General features: G+C 36.8%; 1 protein-coding gene and 1 pseudogene across 2 annotated transcripts in view; both read right to left on the minus strand.

Annotated features, from left to right (window-relative positions):
* The window catches only part of SMARCC1 (SWI/SNF related BAF chromatin remodeling complex subunit C1), a 156,052-nt gene that overhangs the window by 38,108 nt on the left and 96,739 nt on the right, over nucleotides 1–21,205 (minus strand). For both annotated transcript variants that reach the window (XM_076007163.1, XM_076007160.1), the window contains exons 20-22: nucleotides 20,001–20,259; nucleotides 18,779–18,940; nucleotides 1,573–1,628 (exon numbers count right to left, since the gene is read on the minus strand). In XM_076007163.1, coding sequence (XP_075863278.1) covers nucleotides 1,573–1,628; nucleotides 18,779–18,940; nucleotides 20,001–20,259 — 477 coding nt within the window. The remainder of the gene's footprint in view (nucleotides 1–1,572; nucleotides 1,629–18,778; nucleotides 18,941–20,000; nucleotides 20,260–21,205) is intronic.
* On the minus strand, nucleotides 11,201–11,750 carry LOC105874908 (small ribosomal subunit protein uS10-like; annotated as a pseudogene).

Consider the following 21,205-nt stretch of genomic DNA (forward strand, 5'->3'; position numbering starts at 1 on the left):
ACCTTGAGCGATCCGCCCGCCTCGGCCTCCCAGAGTGCTAGGATTACAGGCGTGAGCCACCACGCCCGGCCATAGAAATATTTTTTACCATCTCAACACTTGAGTGCTCACAAGATAATATGCCTCCCAAAGCTAATAGTCCCTTCTCTCTGTAGCCTTTGCTATAAAGCCACGGTTTCAATTCCCAAAGGAATGTCAGAGGAATTAATTGATATTATTTATTGATTAAAAACATAAGGAAGGGCCGGGTGTAGTGGCTCACGGCTGTAATCCTAGCACTCTGGGAGGTAGAGGTGGGCGGACTGATAGAGGTCAGGAGTTCGAAACCAGCCTGAGCGAGACCTTGTCTCTATTAAAATTACAAATAAATTAATTGACCAACTAAAAATATATATACAAAAAATTAGCGCATAGTGGTGCATGCCTATAGTCCCAGTTACTCCAGAGGCTGAGGCAGAAGGACTGCTTGAGCCCAAGAGATTGAGGTTGCTGTGAGCTGGGCTGATGCCACGACACTCACTCTAGCCTGGGCAACAAAGTGAGACTCTGTCTCAAAAAAAACTCAAAAAACTAAAAAAAAAAAACAAACATAAGGGAGGCCCGGCGCGGTGGCTCATGACTGTAATGTTAGCACTCTGGGAGGCCGAGGTGGCGGTTCGCTCAAGGTCAAGAGTTCGAAACCAGCCTGAGCAAGAGTGAGACCTCGTCTCTACTAAAAATAGAAAGAAATTAATTGGCCAACTAAAAATATATAGAGTCTGATTATGAAGAGACTGTAAAGTACTATTCTGCCTAGTTCACCTTGCATTTACAGTCTCTTATGAAACAGGCATTGGGCCACTTAAAAACTCGGCACTTTCATGCTGTTCACATAATGCCCTTAGTGTCTCTCCTACCCCGCGCCAGTTGGAATTTTTGATTCCCTATCTTCCATTTCAATTTATATAGTTCTACTTGCTTTTTCAACACCTACCCCCAAATGTCAGCTACTTGTTAATTCTTTTTTTTTTTTTCTTTTCTTGAGACAGGGGTCTCCCTCTGTTGCCCAGGCTGGAGTGCAGTAGCACTATCACAGCTCAACTGTGGCTTCGAACTCCGGGGCTCAAGCAATCCTCCTGCCTCAGCCTTAGCCTCTGGAGTAGTACGACTACAGACACAAGCCAACACACTCAGCTTCATACATTCTTTTCTACATGTTCTTCTGCTGGCAGTTAAGCCTTTTAGAAAATCACTTAGTATTCTGTCATTCTATTCTGGGTACAAGTCTAGGACCTAAACCCTACAATTCATTATTCAGAAGAACTACAATTTGTATTTCTTATTCACAACTGTGCCTGAAAGGGGCACAAAAGAAAAGAACAGGGAATGGATGTATCTTCACCCAATGAATAAATGAAAAATATATTATGCCTTGAGAGAACTATGCCTTAAACAGCAAAGTCCAAGTGGCTAACAGAACTATTTCCAGTCCCCTAAGGGACTCGAAAGATAATAAAAAACCCAAACCATTAGCCTCTGAAAGGCACGCTCTCTGTGGCTTTTCTGTTGTGAGACAATTCAAACTGCCTTTACCTTTTCAGATTGCTGACCATCAGGATCTGCTTCCATTTTTTCCTCTTCAGCACCTTCTACAAGTAAAAGAATATGCTTACATGAATGTTTAATTTGTGGAAAAGCACTAGGCTTATTAGGATTTTCACTTTTCTGTATGTATAAAAAGTTCAAAACATTTTAAGTAAAAAAGGCAAAAAACTAAAAATAATTCATTATAATTTGACAGACACTTAACTAGTAGGCATTTTGAATCAGCTACTGGGTAAACACTGCTGAGTCAGATATTCACTGAAATCTCAAGATCATCACATTCTCGCTGAATAGGACACACAACATGTTCAGCACAATACAAAAGGCACACATGAACAAATTATGAGAAAATTATTTCACATATGAGAAAATTATTAATTTTCTATGCTCTTAGTAACCTAATAAAATAGTGTCAAACTATATAAGAAAAAACCCTCCAAGAATGCAGAGAAAAAACAAAAATATACACCATACGGGAGGATTTGCACACACCTCTCAATTGAGATATATGGCAGATGTAAATACAGCAAGATGGTTCTGATGTACATATGCAAAATTGTACACTCACCAATTAGAGAATAATACACATTAATTTGAAGGTCATACAAAATATTTTAAAAATAGTGACCACAAATTAGGTCGTAAAGTGAGTCTTCACAAATTTCAATTAATCACTACCATACAGATCAATTTCTCTAACCAGAATCCAATGAAATTTGAACTTTAAAATATAAATTTTTCTGTGCTTGGAAACACACTGAATTTTAGGAATCAGTAAAAGTAGTACTTAACAGAGAAACATATATAAGAAAAGACAAGACAAGACGCATACGGTGGCACTTCGGAACACTGAGGCAGAAGGATTGCTGAAGCCAGGAGTTTGACACCAGCCTAGACAATTTAGCAGAGACCCCCATCTCTACTAAAAACAGGAAAATTTGACTGGGTGTGGTGGCGTAGTTTCAGCTACCCAGGAGGCTGAGATGGGAGGATCATTTGAGCCCAGGAGTTCGAGGTTACAGTGAGCACTGAGTATGCCACTGCACTCCAAAGTGGAAGACAGATGGTGTCATGAAAACCCAACACATGCCACCAAAACAGACATTTAGAAAAACTGAAATAACTAAAAAATTGTAAACAAAGCAAAAACAGAGGTCCCGATGATTTTACTCAGGAATTCCACCAAACTCTTAGGGAAAAGATGATTACAATCTCTTCCAGAGAATAAAAAATGTGGGAATGCCCCCTAACTCACTCTATGAGGCCAGTATAACCTTGATTCACATATCAAATGACAATAGATGTCCCTGATCCCCAAAAAGACTGTTAACAAAAGTCCTACAACAAGCCTGGCAAAGTGGCTCACACCTGTAATTCTAGCACTTTGGGAGGCTGAGGAGGGAGGATCACTTGAGGTCAGGAGTTCCAGACCAGCTTGACTATAAGCAAGACCCCATCTTTACAAAATATAGAAAAATTAGCTGGGTTTAGTGGCATGGACCTGAAGCCCCAGTTATTTGGAAGGCTGATAAGGCAGGAAGATCCATCACTTGAGTCCAGGAGTTGAGATTGTAGTGAGCTATAATGACACCACTGCACTCTAGCCCAGACAATAGAGCAAGACCCCATCTCCCCCCAAAATCCTATAACAAATGTCATTCTTCATAGAGATGCCAATAGTACTTCCTTTAAAATTAAGAGCAAGATAAGGATACCAGTATTACTACTTCCCTTCAATATAGTCACATAGGCCGGGCGTGGTGGCTCACGCCTGTAATCCTAGCACTCTGGGAGGCCCAGGCGGGCAGACTACTCAAGGTCAGGAGTTCGAAACTAGCCTGAGCCAAGAGTAAGACCCCCGTCTCTACTATAAATAGAAAGAAATTAATTGGCCAACTAATATATATAGAAAAAATTAGCCGGGCATGGTGGCGCATGCCTGTAGTCCCAGCTACTCGGAAGGCTGAGGCAGCAGGATTGCTTGAGCCCAGGAGTTTGAGTTTTGAGACTCTGTCTCAAAAAAAAATATACAGTCACAGAAGTCAAATCCAACATAGTCAATTAAAGAAAAAAATTAAAAGAAGACTGGAAAGAAGAAAATGTTAAAATTTACAGAGAATAAAACTATAATAATCTGCAGAAAAGTTATTAAAAATAATTACAGGGGTGACCTATAAAACTAACACATAAAACCAACTGCATTTTGACATGAAAACAAAAGTAAATTGTGTACCCATGTCAAATTCTGACTAAAAAAAAAAAAAAAAAAAAGTAAATTGTGGATAAAGATGTGAAAAGACAAAATTTGAATAATACCGTAAACAAGACACACCAAGCGATAACAAGACTAGGCAAACTGAACACAATTATTAAAATCAAGGACTTCCCTTCATTAAAACTCTTCAAAAAGAAAGAAGAAACAATAAAATGGAAGCAAACAGATGTAGTACAGTAACTCGCAAAAGACTAGTATGTAAGACTTATAAAGAAAAAAGACAAATACTACAGAAAAGTGAGCACGAGACTATTCTGTTGCTTTATACAAGTATATATGACCAATAAACCTAAGGAAAGATATTCCACTTAAATTTGCTATGAGAGATATGTAATTTAAGACCATAATAAAATGTCATTTTACACCTGAGAGATCAGCAGAAAGTCTAACACCAGGAAGTGTTAGGTCAAGTGTTGCAAAATGTGTGTGTAAAATGGCACATGCACTTTGGGGAAAAAAACTGTCATTTCCTAAAACATTGCTACCCTGCTACCCACAGGACCAGTCCACAACAAAACAGTTGAATAAGAATGTTCAATACTCTTTACTGAGAAATTCATCTGATGAAGAAATAACTGAATTAAACAACGGTTAGCTTAGTGATGCAAACTCTTTATCTTGATATGTCAGCCAGTCTACCAATCACACTTTGAACAGCACTACATCTAGGCATACAGAACACTATCCATGCATACCTGATATAGCAAACACAGGAAAAGAACAAAATCTTCCATTCAATAAAAAAATGGATAATTATATTAAATGATATTCACACAACAGAACATTTTACAGCAGTGAAAATGGATACATGAATAAAGCAACTACATGGATAAATCTTGAAACCTTAATACTGAATAAAAAAAGAAAAAAAGGCAGTCTCAGAAGTTTAAATAAACCTTGTTTTACAGAGCTCAAAAACAAAATTACAAAATTTTACCTACCATATATTATATCTGTAATGCAACTCATTTAAAAAGTACTTAGAATGATAATCAAAATTTAGGATTCTTAGTGCTAGAAGTGGGAAGGTGAGAGGAAGAGATATAAGATGAACATAATGATTTGAATTATTGGTAATGGTGCAATGCTTAGATAGATCAGATTAAATATATAACCTGCATTAACACACATTATAGGTTAATCTTAATTGAATATACATTAGGTCACCTGGGCTGAGTCAGCTTAATTACAGACTAAATATTATGTGGGAGAAATGCAATAGGATTTTTTTTTTTACTGTTATTTTTTTTTATTTCGGCATATTATGGGGGTACAGATTTTAAGGTTTCAATAAATGCCCATTTCCCCCCCTCCCCCCAAAAGTCTGAGTCTCCAGCATGACCATCTCACAGATGGTACACATCTCACTCATTATATATGTATATACGCGCCCCCTCCCCCCTGCCCAATACCCTATTACTGCAGTACCTATGTGACCACTTAGGTGCTGTTCAGTTAATACCAATTTGCTGGTGAGTATATGTGGTGCTTGTTTTTCCATTCTTGGGATACTTCACTTAGTAGTATGGGTTCCAGCTCTAACCAGGAAAATATAAGATGTGCTATATCACCGTTGTTTCTCAGAGCTGAATAGTACTCCATGGTATACATATACCACATTTTATTAATCCATTCTTGGATTGATGGGCACTTGGGCTGTTTCCACAGCCTTGCAATTATGAATTGTGCTGCTATAAACATTCGAGTGCAGGTGTCTTTTTTGTAGAGTGTCATTGGATCTTTTGGGTAGATGCCCAGCAATGGGATTGCTGGATCAAATGGTAGATTCACTTGTATCGCTTTAAGGTATCTCCATATTGCTTTCCACAGAGGTTGGACTAGTTTGCAGTCCCACCAGCAGTGTAGGAGTATAGAATTTTTTTATTTCCATCTTGATTTCTTCATTTATGAAGTAATCATTTAGTAGGAGGTTGTTTAATTTCCACGTTTTTGTGTAGAAATGTGAGTTTCTGTTAGGGTTGATTTCTACTTTTATTCCACTGAGATCTGAGAAGGTACATGGTATGATTTCTATTTTTTTAAATTTCTTGAGATTTACTTTGTGTAAATCTCTAGGATATAGTCAATCTTAGAGAATGTCCTGTGAGCTGATGAGAAGAACGTATATTCAGTGGATTTTGGGTAGAATGTCCTGTAGATGTCAGTCAGACCCAGTTGTTCCAGGGTTTTGTTTAAGTCCATTATTTCTTTATTAATTTTCTGTTTGGAGGATCTGTCTTGTGCCGTCAGTAGGGTATTGAAATCTCTGGTGATTATGGAGTTGCTATTAATCCTTTTGCTTAGATCCAGTAAGGTTTGCTTTATGAAACTGGGTGCACCTAAGTTGGGCAATAGGATTTTTATTTTATGAAGATATCTGCTTTTGAAATGACTACCTACAATCTGTAGATCCACATTCCACATTCACTTTCTCTATGGTAAGGCAAGCAAAAAAAATTTTTTTTTGAGACAGAGTCTTGCTTTGTTGCCCAGGCTAGAGTGAGTGCCATGGCGTCAGCCTAGCTCACAGCAACCTCAAACTCCTGGGCTCAAGTGATCCTCTTGCCTCAGCCTCCCAAGTAGCTGGGACTACAGGCATGCACCACCATGCCTGACTAATTTTTTCTATATATATTAGTTGGCCAATTAATTTCTTTCTATTTATAGTAGAGAAGGGGTCTCGCTCTTGCTCAGGCTGGTTTGGAACTCCTGACCTCGAGCAATCCGCCTGTCTTGGTCTCCCAGAGTGCTAGGATTACAGGCATGAGACACCATCAACTTTATGATGATGTGAAAGCAGTATGTTTTGAGTCCCCATACAACCATTCTGTTTTTCACTTTCTGTACATTACTCAATAAATCTACCTGAGACACTCAAATCTTTACTATAAAACAGACTGTGTTACATGATTTTGTCCAACTGCAGGTTAATGTAAGTGATCTGAGAATCTTGAAGGTGGGCTAGACTAAGAAATGATTTTTGGTAGGTTAGAGGTATTAAGTGCATTTTCGACTTATGATATTTTCAACTTACAATGGGTTTCCCAGGATGAAACCCCACTGATAGTTGATGAACCATCTGTACAGTAAATATCAATAGGCATAATCCATATAAATTGAAGCATTTGGGCTCCTTGGTATTTTTTAAGAGTATATAGCAGTCCTGAGACCAAAAGTTTGAGAACTACTAGTAAAATTGATTTCTGTCTTGTCAGGGCAAAACAGAATGTACTCCATACAACCATTCTCTCTGAAAATATAGATAAGGCACATGGCAGGAACCAGTTCAACACTTCTGGGAGACTGATTACATCATTCCCTAAATTAAAGTTTAAGTATTCCATAAAGCCAGCAATATACATATCAAATTCACAAGAAGTTTTGCATCTCAATAACTATAACCTAGCTAGAACCTACCTTTGTAGCCTACTCTTTCCATGTCCTTATTTGAACTTCATGTTGTAGCCAACCTGGTTTTCTTCCCACCCTCTGAATAACCTACCATTTCCGTTTCTGTGATTTTGTCCACCCTATTGTACAGAATTGAATATTGGCTCCAAATTGCTCAGTCACTTTTTAAACCTCTTTTTCAGTGTTAAGCTCAAATTATACTTTGTGAAGCCTTCATCAGTCTAAAATCATGTGCCTTCTTGTGATAATTCTTTCAGCACTTCCTATCCACAGTCCTCCTTGAACAATTAATACTATACTTATCTCCAACTTTCCAACACTGGAATTGATTTTCCAAGTGTGTGTAATGCAGTACAAAAAATAGTCTCAATTATTAGAGGACGTTAACTGTATGTAATAAGACATGAATTGCCCATAGCAAGAGGTATATTTCAAGCAAACAGAATGCCTATTACAATTTGATGAAACAGTCCCCAAAAGGCAGACAATTATATAATGAAAGCCAATTTCTTCCTGAAAATATACATCTTATTACTAACTATGAGTTATTAGGAAAGTCATTGAAATCTTAGCCAGTCCTTAGAGGTTACATGTTCACTTTATGAGCTGCTGCTCAGAAGTTTGATTATTTAAATAAATCCAAAACAGCCCCTTAAATATAACAAAGACAGAGAAGCCCACTCCACAAGATGTTAAGTCTGATGATCAAATACTGTTCCACATTTTTGTTAAGTGCACTGGCCTAGGTTTTTTTTTTACACATAGTGTTTTATAAGTGCCTGACTTTAAAAATAATTTTATGGAAATCCTCATGGTGACAAGAATGAGGCTATTTATAAGCTATGAATACTATCCGAGGCAAGAATTCTAACACTCACTTCTGGGATTTATATTCCTAGAAAGTGACCTTTTTGATATTATTATTGTCAATATGCTCTTCTTGACCTCACAATGAATGAGAGACTAGTCCTTAACCATCTTGAAAATTAGAAATGGGCCAGGCATGGTGGCTTGTGCTTGTAATTGTAGCACTTTAAGAGGCCAAGACAGAAGGTTTGCTTGAGGCTAGGAGTTTGAAAGCAACCTGAGAAACAAAACCAGACCCCATCTCTACGAAAAACAGAAAAATTAGCTGGATGTGGTAGCTCCTGGTAGCTCCCAGCTACCAGAGAGGCTAACGCAGGAGGACCGCTTGAGCACAGGAGTGTGAGGCCAGTGAGCTATGAAGATGTCACACTGCACTGTAGCTGAGGCAACAGACCAAGAAGACCCTGTTGCAAGGAAAAAAAGAAAAAGAAAGAAAGAAAACTAGGAATGATTAGTTGGGTTCCTCCACATAACAGTGACAACTGGGTCAAAATGTGCTTTTTGGACCCTGTATTCTATAGGCTGTTAAGGAGGCACAGCAGACAATCTACTCATTGATATAAAACAATCATATCTGATCATTCTATTTGTGATTTTGTTTTTTCATAAAGCATAGTTAACTGTAAGGAAAACACATCTATTATCTGAATATCTCTAATTTCTCTAAAATAGAATTAAAATACAGCAAAACAAATAAAACCAATACTTGATATCAGAAAATACAAATGAGGATTACAACAAAAAGTCTCTGACAGACCCTTGACTGTGCATACATATTCCATCTCTCTTCAGGGAAAGGGGCAAAATCATAAAAAGGGGCTAAGATGTATGTATGGTGATAGTTATTGCACAAAAATATCCTTATCTTAACAAAATGAATGGTGAATTATTTAGGGTGCAAAGAATCACGACGTCTTCAACTTACTTTGAAATAATTCACCAAAAATAATATTTAAAAAAAAATCATTTAGACAGCTAATAGATAAATATGGCAAGGTTGAACCTAACTGGCAGGTATACAGGATTTCACAGTGCTACCCTATCAATATTTCAGTAGGTTTGCTATAATAAACACATTAGCAGAAATGTTATTTTGTTTTATTTCCAGGTCAAGCAAATAAAAATTTAATAAAGCTGTTTAATAAAATCCTTAATAAAGCGTTATAATAAAAGCTTTAGTGATGTAGTAAAGTTTCTTTGATATTCAAATATATTACATAAGTTATCTAAATAATAGATCAATTTAACAACTTCTAGCTAGAGATCTACGCTCAATCTGTTAGAACAAGACCTTAAAAAAATTTAAAAATTAAAAAAAGACCTTAAAAATATAGTCAGACTGGGCACAGTGCTCACACCTCTAATCCCAGTACTTTGGGACCCTGAGGAGGGAGGATGGCTTGAGGTCAGTAATGCAAGAATACCTAGGCAACATAGTAAGACCCTGTGTCTACCAAAAAAACTTACAAAACTATCCAGAGAAGGTGATGAGTGCCTATAATTCTATATACTCAGGAGGCTGAGGCAGGAGGATCACTTTAGCCCTGGAGTTCAAGGCTGGAGTGAACTATGACTATGCCACTGTACTCTACCCTGGGTGACAGAGTGAGACCCACCTCTAAAAAATTATATATATACATATGTGTGCATGTCAGACTTTGCCACTCTTTTTGCTCAAACACTTCCACTGCCTCCACCTCATTTAAAATAAATATTAAAATCTTACAGTGGCCCATAAGCTACCTTATCATCTCACATGACCCTTCTTTCCCACCAATCCAACTACTTGCAAATGAGACTGTTCACTGTTCCTCAACTATGCCAGGTAGCTCCTGCCCAGGGGCCTTTACATTGGCTGCTTCCAATACCTAGAACACTCTTGCCCTATGTCTACATTGTATGCTTGCTCACTTCATTTACATCTTTGCTCAAATATCACTTTCTCAAACAAATAGATATCCTCTAACCATGTAAAATTGTAATTATCCGAACTTCACTTTCATCCTTCCGTGCCTGTTTTATTTTTCACCGTAGCACTTATCAGCTAACATATCTTTGCTATATATTTAACTTATACATTCTAAGTTTAATTTATTTGATTATATTTGCTGTCCACCTTATACCTCTAAAATATAAATCCCATGAGGGCAGGAATTTTGGCCTATTTTGGTCACTAGTACCTTAGCAACTAGAACACAAAGAAATGATCTGGTAACATGACACATTTACAGTTTTATTTATTCCTGTGAGTTAAGAAATAAAAAGTCTAGTTGAAAACTGACCTTCTGTCCGCAAATGCTTATCTGGCATAGGCTCATACAGTGAATCACACTGACTGAATTTTGGTATGAGTTTTGCTGGCATTCAGTGGTATGAAGATGAATCAACCACAATTCATCTGCCTGGTGCATTTGCATTTGTTTGCGTAAGTAGATCCTAAATTCTCAGGAGGGTGGGTCCTTTACTATGGTATTTCCCATAGTATGTAAGACAGTACAATACTTTGAATTTCAAGAACTACTACGTTTTTAAGGATCCTTGCTCAGTTAATGAAAACTACACAGTCATACCTACATTATATCACTTCTGGAAGCTTGCTACACTGAAAAGAGGCTGAGCTTTGAAGTCAAACAGATTTAGGTTGAATATTTAGTTCAGACACACACATATGTAACCTCTCAATGCCTCAGTTTCCTTGTACATATCCAGTACAAGGAAAAAAATACTATGTTACTTACTCCAAAGGGTTCTCCTGAAAAGAAACTAAAACGACCAATCAAAAACCCCTATATATAATGTGTGCCAAATACGGATACTTAGAAAGAAATGTTGGGTTTCCAATTACATCTGAGAATCTACAAAATTCTTTCATTTCTTTCGGTTTAACTTATCCCACTCCCACCTTCCCTTATATCTCATAGCAAATGAAACAGTATTAGGTTATTAAGTATGAAATGTCCAATTTCCATAAGTATTAAGTTTGACAGTTGATATGTCTGACATTTCACTTTGATACTTCTTGTTTTATTTTTGTTTGTTTTTTTTGTTTTTTTGTTTTTATTTTTTTACTTTTTTTTTTTTTTTTTAACAAGTGGCAGTCAATTTATTAAAACAGTTGATTTAAGCATCCGCAATAGTGACTTCAACCTCCACTCCTGGTTCGATACAGATAAAAGTAATCTGCTTAACAATCTCAGAAGGACTGTGCAAGTCAATGAGTCGCTTGTGGATTCTCATCTGGAAGCGGTCCCAAGTCTTAGAACCTTCACCACAAGGAGTTTTTCTTGTAGTGATTCTCAAAGTCTTGGTAGGCATCGAACTGGTCCTTTCACTTTGAGGTTCTTTTCCTTTGCGCCTCTGATCAAGTCAGCACACACCTTCTCCAAAGACTTGACGTTGCGGCTGGTTAGGGTAATTCTAATCCGGTGAATCGCGACCTCCGGCTCCATGGGTGTTTTCCGGTATCTTTAAAAGCCATGGCTGCAGCGCGGCTTCCTGACCGACTTGTTCCTCGCCGAGAGCGAACAGCGGTGAGTCAGGAGCAGGAGCGGGCACACCACAGCTCCGTGATAGCCGAGAGCGCGTCTTCCTCGAAAAGCCTTCCTGTTTTATTTTTATTATAAAGGTATATCTTCAGGCTGAGTGCGGGGGCTCACGCCTATAATCCTAAAACTCTGGGAGGATGAGGCAGGCGGATTGCTCAAGATCAAGAGTTCGAAACCAGTCTGAGCAAGAGTAAGATCCCATTTCTACTAAAAATAGAAATAAATTAATTGGCCAACTAAAAATATATTAAAAAATTAGCCAGGCATGGTGGCACATGCCTGTAGTCCCAGCTACTCGGGAGGCTAAGGAAGGAGGATTGCTTGAGCCCAGGAGTTTGAGGTTGCTGTGAGCTAGGCTGACGCCACAGCACTCTAACCTGGGCAACAAAGTGAGACTCAATCTCAGAAAGAAAAAAAAAAGGTACTTCTTCAGTTTTTCAAATCACATTTTGGTTTGTGATTATCTTTCAAAAAAGTTTTAAAGCAACTTTTGTGACACCATGGGTAAGTAAAAAATTTCTGCTATTTTCAAATATGAGTTCCATCCTTGAACCAATGCAGCGTACACAACTGGAAATACCAACAAAGTATTTGGGAAGGATGTGGCTAACGAATGCACAAAATGTCCATGATTTGAGGAAGTGCCACTGTGGTGACTTTAATCTTGAAAATGAGCCATGTGGGTGACCTGAGACCAAGGTGGATAATGATGAGCTGAAAGCTGTAGTGGAAATGAATCCATCTCAACCAATGCATGAATTAGCAGCAAAGTTTGACGTTACTATTCCAACAATATTGGACCATTTGAAACAAATCAGCAAGGTAAAGAAGCTGGTTACAAGGGCTCTGCATAAATTAAACAATTCTTAGAAGAGAAACTGTCTCAAAGCTAACTCTGGTTTGTTGTCACAACATAAAGGTGAACATTTCTACACCATATTGTTACATATGACAATGTACAAAAAATGGATTCTTTTTGACAATTTCAAGTGTTCAGCACAATGGCTGGATAAAGTCAAAGTGATGAAACACAGTCTAAAACCAAATATTCATCAAAAAAAGCTAGAGTTATCTGTTTGGTGGTCCAGCACTGGTATTATCCACTACAATGTCAAGAAACCTGGTCAATCAATTACAGCAGATGTCCACTGCAACTGGACGAAATGATGAGGATGAGCAGTCTCTGATCATCGAGATGATGCAGCTGAGACTGGTCAACAGAGAGACAGGCTGACTCTTACAAGACAACGTTCAACCACATGTCACATAAACAAGGTTGCTCAAACTACAGAAGCTGGACTTGGAAACACTCTGTCATCTACTGTATTCACCAGACCTTGAACCAACTGACTATCACTTCTTCCAGGCTTTGGACCACTTCTTGCAAAGAAAAATATTCAATTCTCAGCATTTTGGGAGGCCGAGGCGGGCGGATTGCTCAAGGTCAGGAGTTCGAAAACAAGCCTGAGCGAGACCCCGTCTCTACCAAAAATAGAAAGAAATTGACCAACTAAAAATATATATACAAAAAATTAGCCGGGCATGGTGGCGCATGCCTGTAGTCCCAGCTACTCGGGAGGCTGAGGCAGTAGGATCGCTGAGCCCCGGAGATTGAGGTTGCTGTGAGCCAGGCTGACGCCACGGCACTCACTCTAGCCTGGGCAACAAAGTGAGACTCTGTCTAAAAAAAAATAAATAAAAAATAAAATAAAATAAATAAATAAAAAAAAAAGAAAAATAATCAATTCTCAACAAGCTGTGGAAAATGCCTTTTGTGATTTCATTGCCATTCACTCTCCAGGCTTCTTTGGTGCTAGCATAAATAAGCTACCATTAAGATGGCAAAATGTGTCAACAGTTTAGGCACACACTTTGATTAATTGTACTGCTTCTTGTTTAAGATATAATAAACTACACTTTAGATTCAAAATTGGACGTTTCATATTTAATGACTTAATATTTTTTTAGTTAAATACAAAAGGTCTCAAATATATTATTTTTTATATAGCCAGAGCAGTCTCTGATCAAAGAAAATAAAATATACAAAAAATATACAAATTTAAACAAATCAATAATTTTTGGTGAATGACCATAGTTAGAGAATAGACTAAAAAAGCCCCTTCTCATAACCTAACACTAATTTCCTAAATAATTCTCATGGGAAATCTGTTAAAATATAAACATAAGAGGTATTTAACTGAGCATTCACCCAACTTTACTTTCATTTCACCAAATACTTCACATATTAATGCCCTAACCCAAATTACAAAGAAAGAGGTAGTTCAACGACGAGAATCCAAAGTCTTGTATTTCATTAGGAAGCATATTTTTTTCTGTATCTTAATTTTACCATAGTTAATACATATAAAGTAACAAAGTAAATTAATTATCACAATAAACAGTACCATGAACCTACTACCCAAGCACACAATTATTGTGCTAAGTAAAATCCTACATCATTCTGTTTCAAATCAGTGTGGTATACAAAGCATGATTTTGTTTTATGAAATGTAAATAATACAGTGTTGACTTCCTACTGTTAAAACAATTTTGCTGAGCCAAATCCCAACAGAGAAACATTTGCTGTTTCCTAATTTACTCCATAGTCACAGTCACAGTCATAGTCTCATAGTCACAGACCAATATGAATCATATAACCTATAACAGGCCAGCATTAGTTATAGAGACCTGTCCACAACTCATTCACAAATATTATCATTATAGTTGAATTTTCCTTATCACTTTTTAAATTATAAAAGGACTCAAATTTTTTTGCTAGTGAGTATACAATTCACTTGAATGAGATTAAATAATAGGATACTTCCAGACACTGTAAATGAATTTTATTGTTCATGGTACTCTTAAGACCAGCCCTTATAGTCTCTAATTCTTTCTCCAACAGTCTATTCTAACCTTTCCATTCTGCAGAAACCACATGATCACTAATGAATTATGAGCATCTAACCCTACAAGGTCTGAGGCTGCTAGATATTTCTGTCTTGTTTTAAATCCCACTAAATTAAAAATGGCTAAATTTGCAACTTGTTCCTTAACCATTAACACACTATGGTATCATCTACAAAACTTTTAAAAAATTTTCTTAAAGTGTACAACATGTAAAAACATGTCCCTCATTTAGCAAAGCACACAAATCTCACCGAATCCAATAAGAAGGCTTTGTCAATCCTTTTCAATTGCATGACTACAGGGAAACAAAAGTCCCTGAGATTGAACCATAACAAAAAAAAGTAAAAGAAACTAAAACCTAGGCATTCATTAGCCTTAGGTTTTTCCCCACCTAAGCTGGGCACTATCTTGTGGTACAAACTCAACAAAGAGCAACGGAGATGTGACTTGGCCTATTAATTTCATCATCCATCTAAGAAAAAAGGAGAAGGTGAATTTCAAACTAAGAATTACTATAGATACTCTCAAATTGCTATTTATTTTCTCAATATTTTTTTTAATTTTAAATATTTTTTTAGATGGGGTGTTGCTCTGTTCCCCACGCTGGAATACAGAGTGGCATGATCACAGCTCATTGCAGCCTCCTGGCCTCAAGTGATCATTCTGCCTTAGACTCCCAAAGTGCTAGATTACAGGCATGAGCCACCAAGCCTGGCCTAGATTGACACTTCAAAGAAACTGGAGAGAACAACAGGGTTTACATAGAGTCCTATGTAAACTCAAAAAATCAAAAAACAATGTACAGGCCGGGCGCGGTGGCTCACGCCTGTAATCCTAGCTCTTGGGAGGCCGGGGCGGGCGGATTGCTCAAGGTCAGTAGTTCAAAACCAGCCTGAGCAAGAGCGAGACCCCGTCTCTACTATAAATAGAAAGAAATTAATTGGCCAACTGATATATATATAAAAAATTAGCCGGGCATGGTGGCGCATGCCTGTAGTCCCAGCTACTCGGGAGGCTGAGGCAGAAGGATCGCTCGAGCCCAGGAGTTTGAGGTTGCTGTGAGCTAGGCTGACGCCACGGCACTCACTCTAGCCTGGACAACAAAGCGAGACTCTGTCTCAAAAAAACAAAAAAAAACAAAAAAAAAACAATGTACAGAAATTCTAGGAATAGTCTGCTGATAATTACATATAAAATGTTTTTAACTTAGTGTGAAAATAAGCCTTTTATATAGTAACACTTCCATCTGACAAGCTGGCACTGTGTATAAAACTGCTTTATTAATTTCACCCCTCTTCAAGATTAAACAAAAACAGGTATAACAGCAAAAATGTCATCTGTCCAGTAACACAGAATGGCTTTGCTAAATAATATATTACAGAGAATATCTAGCCATTCATTTTCTTTTACAGATGAAATAACTCACGGCAAGCCAGCAAAGGTATATAGCTTTTTAAAGTCCTATGGCTACGCAGGGTAGAAACAAAGGTAGAACTTATGTCTCCAAACTCCTCAAATCCAACAAATGATATACTGCCTGAAAAGACCAAAAAGGCTGAAAATAACAAGATGGAAAAAGATATTCCATGTAATCAGTATCCAAAGGACAGCTGAAGCACTATGCTAGTATCAGATAAAATACATTTTAAGACAAAAAATGCTACAAGAAAAAAAAGGACATTATACAAAGATAAAAAGCTGAGAGGGAAATTTATATAACTGTGAACACCTACATTAATAAAGAAGATTGCAAATAACCTATAGTATACCTTAAGGAAGTAGAAAAAACAGAGCAAATTTAATCCAAAGCAAACAGAAGGAAGGAAGTAATAAAGACTAGAGATAATCTGGAGATAAATTAGAGAATAGAAAAACAAGAGAGTGTCAGCGAAACCAAAAGCTGGTTCTTTGACAAGATAAACAAAATTGACAAGTCATTATCTACAGTGATTTTTAAAACAATGAAAATCAAGTGTATCAAATTACTAAAATCAGGAATGAAAATGGGGACATTACAATGGACAATTATAAGAAAACACTGTGAACTTTAAAAAAACAGCTTTCCTGAGATATTCACATAACACACAAGGTACCCGTTTAAAGAGTACAAGTCAATGAACTTATTATATTCACAGATATGTGTAACCATCACCATGGTAAATTTTAAAACATTTTCATTATTTCAAAGAGGTAACCTTTTAGCTTATCATCCCCCATCCTTCCTCCCTTATAGCCTCAAGCAGCCATTAATCTTATATTCTATCTCTATAATAATTTTTTTAGGGCATTTCATGTAAATATAATCATATAATATGTTGACTCTTTTCACTGCCTTATCATTTACCATAATGTTTTCAAGATTCATAGATGATGTGGCATATGTCAACACTTCATTCCTTTTTATATCCAAGTAATACTTCTTTGTATGGATCTATCGCATTTTGCTTATCCACTCATTAGCAGATGGACATTTAGGAACTGTCTTTTTTGTTATTATGATTTTTTTTGCCAACAAATTAGATAATCTACATGAAATAGACAAATTCGTAGAAAGACACAAATTACAAAAACTGACTCATTAAGAAATAAAAAAATCTCAATAGACTTATCAAAAGCACAGACAGTGAGTCAGTAATCAGAAAAGAAAAGTCCAGAACTTGATGGTTGACAGGTGAGTATTACAAAACATTTAAAGAAGAATTAACCCCAATGCTTCTCAAACTCTTCTAAAAAATAGAACAACTCCTAACTCATTCTTTGAGGTCAGTATTTTCACAAGAAGTCTATCATAAGAAAAGAAAACTACAAACAGTATCTGTTATGAATATAGATGCAAAAATCCTCAACAAAATACTAGCAAATCAAATCCCACAGCATGTGAAATGGATTATTTACGTTGATCAAGTGGGATTTATACCAAAAACACAAGGGTGGTTCAATGTTTAAGAATTAATTATAGAATAAAGATGCTAGAATAGACTTCGGATGATGATGATGATGTATCAACATAGGTTCACTGGCTATAGCAAATGCACTACTCTGGCATGGGATATTGATAATGAAGGAGACCACAGTGTCAGGTCAGGTGGTATATGAGAACTCTATACATTCTACTTAATTTTGCTATGAACATAAAACTGATCTAAAATTCACATCTATTTAAAAAAATGGGCAAGGATCTGAATAGTCATTTTCCAAGGAAGATACACAAATGGCCAATAAATACATTAAAAGATGGTTAAGATCATTAGTCATAAATGCAAATAAAAATCACAAAGAGATACTACTTCAAACCACTTAGGATGGCTGTTAAAGAAAAAAAAGGAAAACAAGTGTTGGCAAAGATGTCAAGGAACGGAAAACTTCATATATTACTGGTAGAACATAAAACACATTTATAATAGTGTAAACGTGGAAACAATGTAAACGTCCATGAACAAAGAGAAAAATAAAATTTGTTTAATTTCCCCAAGAGATATTATTCAGCACAGAAAAGGATGAGGTAATGATTCATGCTACAAAATGGATGGACCGTGACAACATTATGCTAAGTGAAAAAAGTCAGACATAAACAGCCACATATTATATGATTCTGCTTATATTAAAAGTCAAAAATAGGCAAATCCATAGAGACAGAAAGCAGACTAGTGGTTACCAAGGCTGAGGAGAAAAAGTAATGAGGAGTGAGTACTTCAGGGATATGAGATTTCCTTTTTGAGTGATGAAAATGTTCTGGGTGCACAACACTGTGTACATACTAGAAGTTACTAGATTATATGCTTTAAAGTGGATGAAACAGCGAATTTTATGTTATAGGAATTTTTCCTCAGTTAAAAAAAGAACAATGCATCTAAATAAATATACTCAGCAAAATATAAATTAAAATAACCACAAAAGTCCTTTCAGTACTCTTATTTTTCCATTAGCACTTCCAGGCATCTTTCTGTATTCTTACATCTATATGCTCAAATCCTAGATTTACAAACAGCCACCAGATATTTCACAACCACAATACTGCTACCAGTTATGAGACAATGTTTTACTTCCAGTGACCATAAAGGAAGAGACAAGAGGGGAAAAAATCTTATACTAATCTAAAGAAACAAGTATATATTGATCATTACAAATAAACCCAATTATTTTAGTGAGCTGACAGGGAATCCTGTCTTTGGGTGCAGCAGAGACTCACCAAGTTTTTCTGGTTCATCGGGCCCTGTGCCTGCAATACAGCTGCTCTCCAGGCCATAAGTGGGATCCACTTTCCCAGAGGCTCGTGCTGCTTCTTGCACTTTCTTGACATGAGCTTCAACCAATTCCAGTGGTACCTCCTCCCGGACTCGAGAAAACTCCTCTGGTTCAACAATAAAAATGGAATAGTAACCTCATTTTGCACAAATACTTTCTTCAATGTAAGACCACTAGGAAATCCAATATAATATTATTATTGCTTTAGGGGTAGTAATCTCTTCAGGTATTCAATCCCTCTATAGCAACAAAATGAGAGGACCGAATGAGATACAGATAAGTAGCAGTGAAATTCTATGACTCTAGGTTTTCGTTCTACATGCCACAATATCTTGCTATAATAAATAAAAGAGATCTTTAAATTTCTATCAGTAACTATCAAAATTGCTATCCAAATTTTATCACTCAGCAAAATATAAATTAGACTAACAAATCAAAAAACATCAAGGACTAAAAAACCATAAAGCCAAGAAAGAGGTTCTATGGTGTAAGAAAGTTCAAGTTTTAATTCACGTAATCCAAAAATATTTAAATTGCTTCCTTCGTCAGCTACCTCAAATTCCAAATTATGAAATATCCAAAAAAATCCCTCTTCTGCCCCTCCAAATTCTTAAAGCTCTATATTTTAAAATTACTATATTTTAAGTGCTTCACTTTAAAATATTATATACTTTTATAAAGAACATGGTATCTTTAAGGGGTGGTCTGATTTTTTTGTTATTTATATAATAGAAATGAATGTAACAGCTGATAATATTTACATTTAAGATATACTGAGTTTTTTTTTTTTTTTTTTTTTTTTTTGAGACAGAGTCTCACTCTGTTGCCCAGGCTAGAGTGAGTGCCATGGCGTCAGCCTGGCTCACAGCAACCTCAATCTCCGGGGCTCAGCGATCCTACTGCCTCAGCCTCCCAAGTAGCTGGGACTACAGGCATGCACCACCATGCCCAGCTAATTTTTTGTATATATATTTTTAGTTGGTCAATTAATTTCTTTCTATTTTTGGTAGAGACGGGGTCTCGCTCTGGCTGGTTTCGAACTCCTGACCTTGAGCAATCTGCCCACCTCGGCCTCCCAAAGTGCTAGGATTACAGGTGTGAGCCACCACGCCCGGCCTGATATACTGAGTTTTTGAGTGGAAGAGATGGCTTAGAGAAGTCCATACCCAAAGCTGCTTTTGCTGCAGCAGATGCAACACGGGGGTCCACCACAGATGCCAAAAAAGCAACAGTACTCATGACCGGATTTCCCGACTGACTGAAGGGAACAGGCTGGTAGGCCAGAGGCCCAAGGGAAGCATCTGAATTCTCAAGGTACGGGTCCTCAATGGGAAGCCTCAAGAAATGGAGGATGCATTCATCCTGAGTACGACTTCCAACATGTTCTGACACTTTGTTCCAATCATCCTTGTACATCTCCAGGGCCTTAAACAGAAAAAACAGGAGCTTTAATGTCAGGTGATAAGGAAGTCATATGTAATGACATCACAAGTTCTTTAAGATAACTGATAAATTTTTAAAATAATGCAAATGGCAACACTGTACATAAGAAAATATTCCTTATATTAAATTCCTGAGCAATCAAGAAAAATAATAAAAGATATACATATCATAAAGGAAGAATTAAAACTGTTTTTTACTAATACAGACACGATTATATAGGAAATTCTAAGGAAGCTACAAAAAAGGTACTAAAATTAAATAGTTGAGCAAAGTCACAGAAGGGCAATAGAAAATTCAATTATTTTTCCATGTATAATAGCAATGAACAGTTTTAAAGTAGAAAAAAGTATTTAAATAGCATAAAAAATAAAATACTTAGGAATAAATAAATATATGAGTGATAGGCTGGAAAACAAGAAGTGTGAGAGAACTCAAAGATCTAAATAAAACAAATGAAGAGGTATCACTTTCATTCATTTCTCAATATTGTTAAAATGTCAATTCTTTCCAAGCTGAGCTACAAATTTAATGCAATCCCAATGAAACTCTAAGCATGATTTTTTGAATAGACATTGGAAAACGCCAATGAAAAGAGTAAAAGGAGTCTCCAAGGTAAAGAGGGATAGAACAGTAGGAAAAAAAACAGAAATAAATGGTGCTAAGAAAGTCAAACAATTAATGGGATAAAAAGAATCTATTTAGAGGCTTACTGAAGTTGCTGCCCTCAACCTCTCTCTAAGAAAAAGGACTCATTTTCTCTAGGGTGATGGGTATCACTCAGGAGCAATATTGAGCCAGTGAGGACATTTGGCAATGTCTGGAGACACTTTTTGCTGCACAACTAGGAAGGTGCTACTGACATCTAGTGAGTAGAGGCCATGGATACTGTCAAAACATGCTACAATGCACACAAGAGCCCCCCAACCAA

Source organism: Microcebus murinus, chromosome 1 (genome assembly GCF_040939455.1).
Source record: "Microcebus murinus isolate Inina chromosome 1, M.murinus_Inina_mat1.0, whole genome shotgun sequence".
NCBI lineage: Eukaryota > Metazoa > Chordata > Mammalia > Primates > Cheirogaleidae > Microcebus > Microcebus murinus.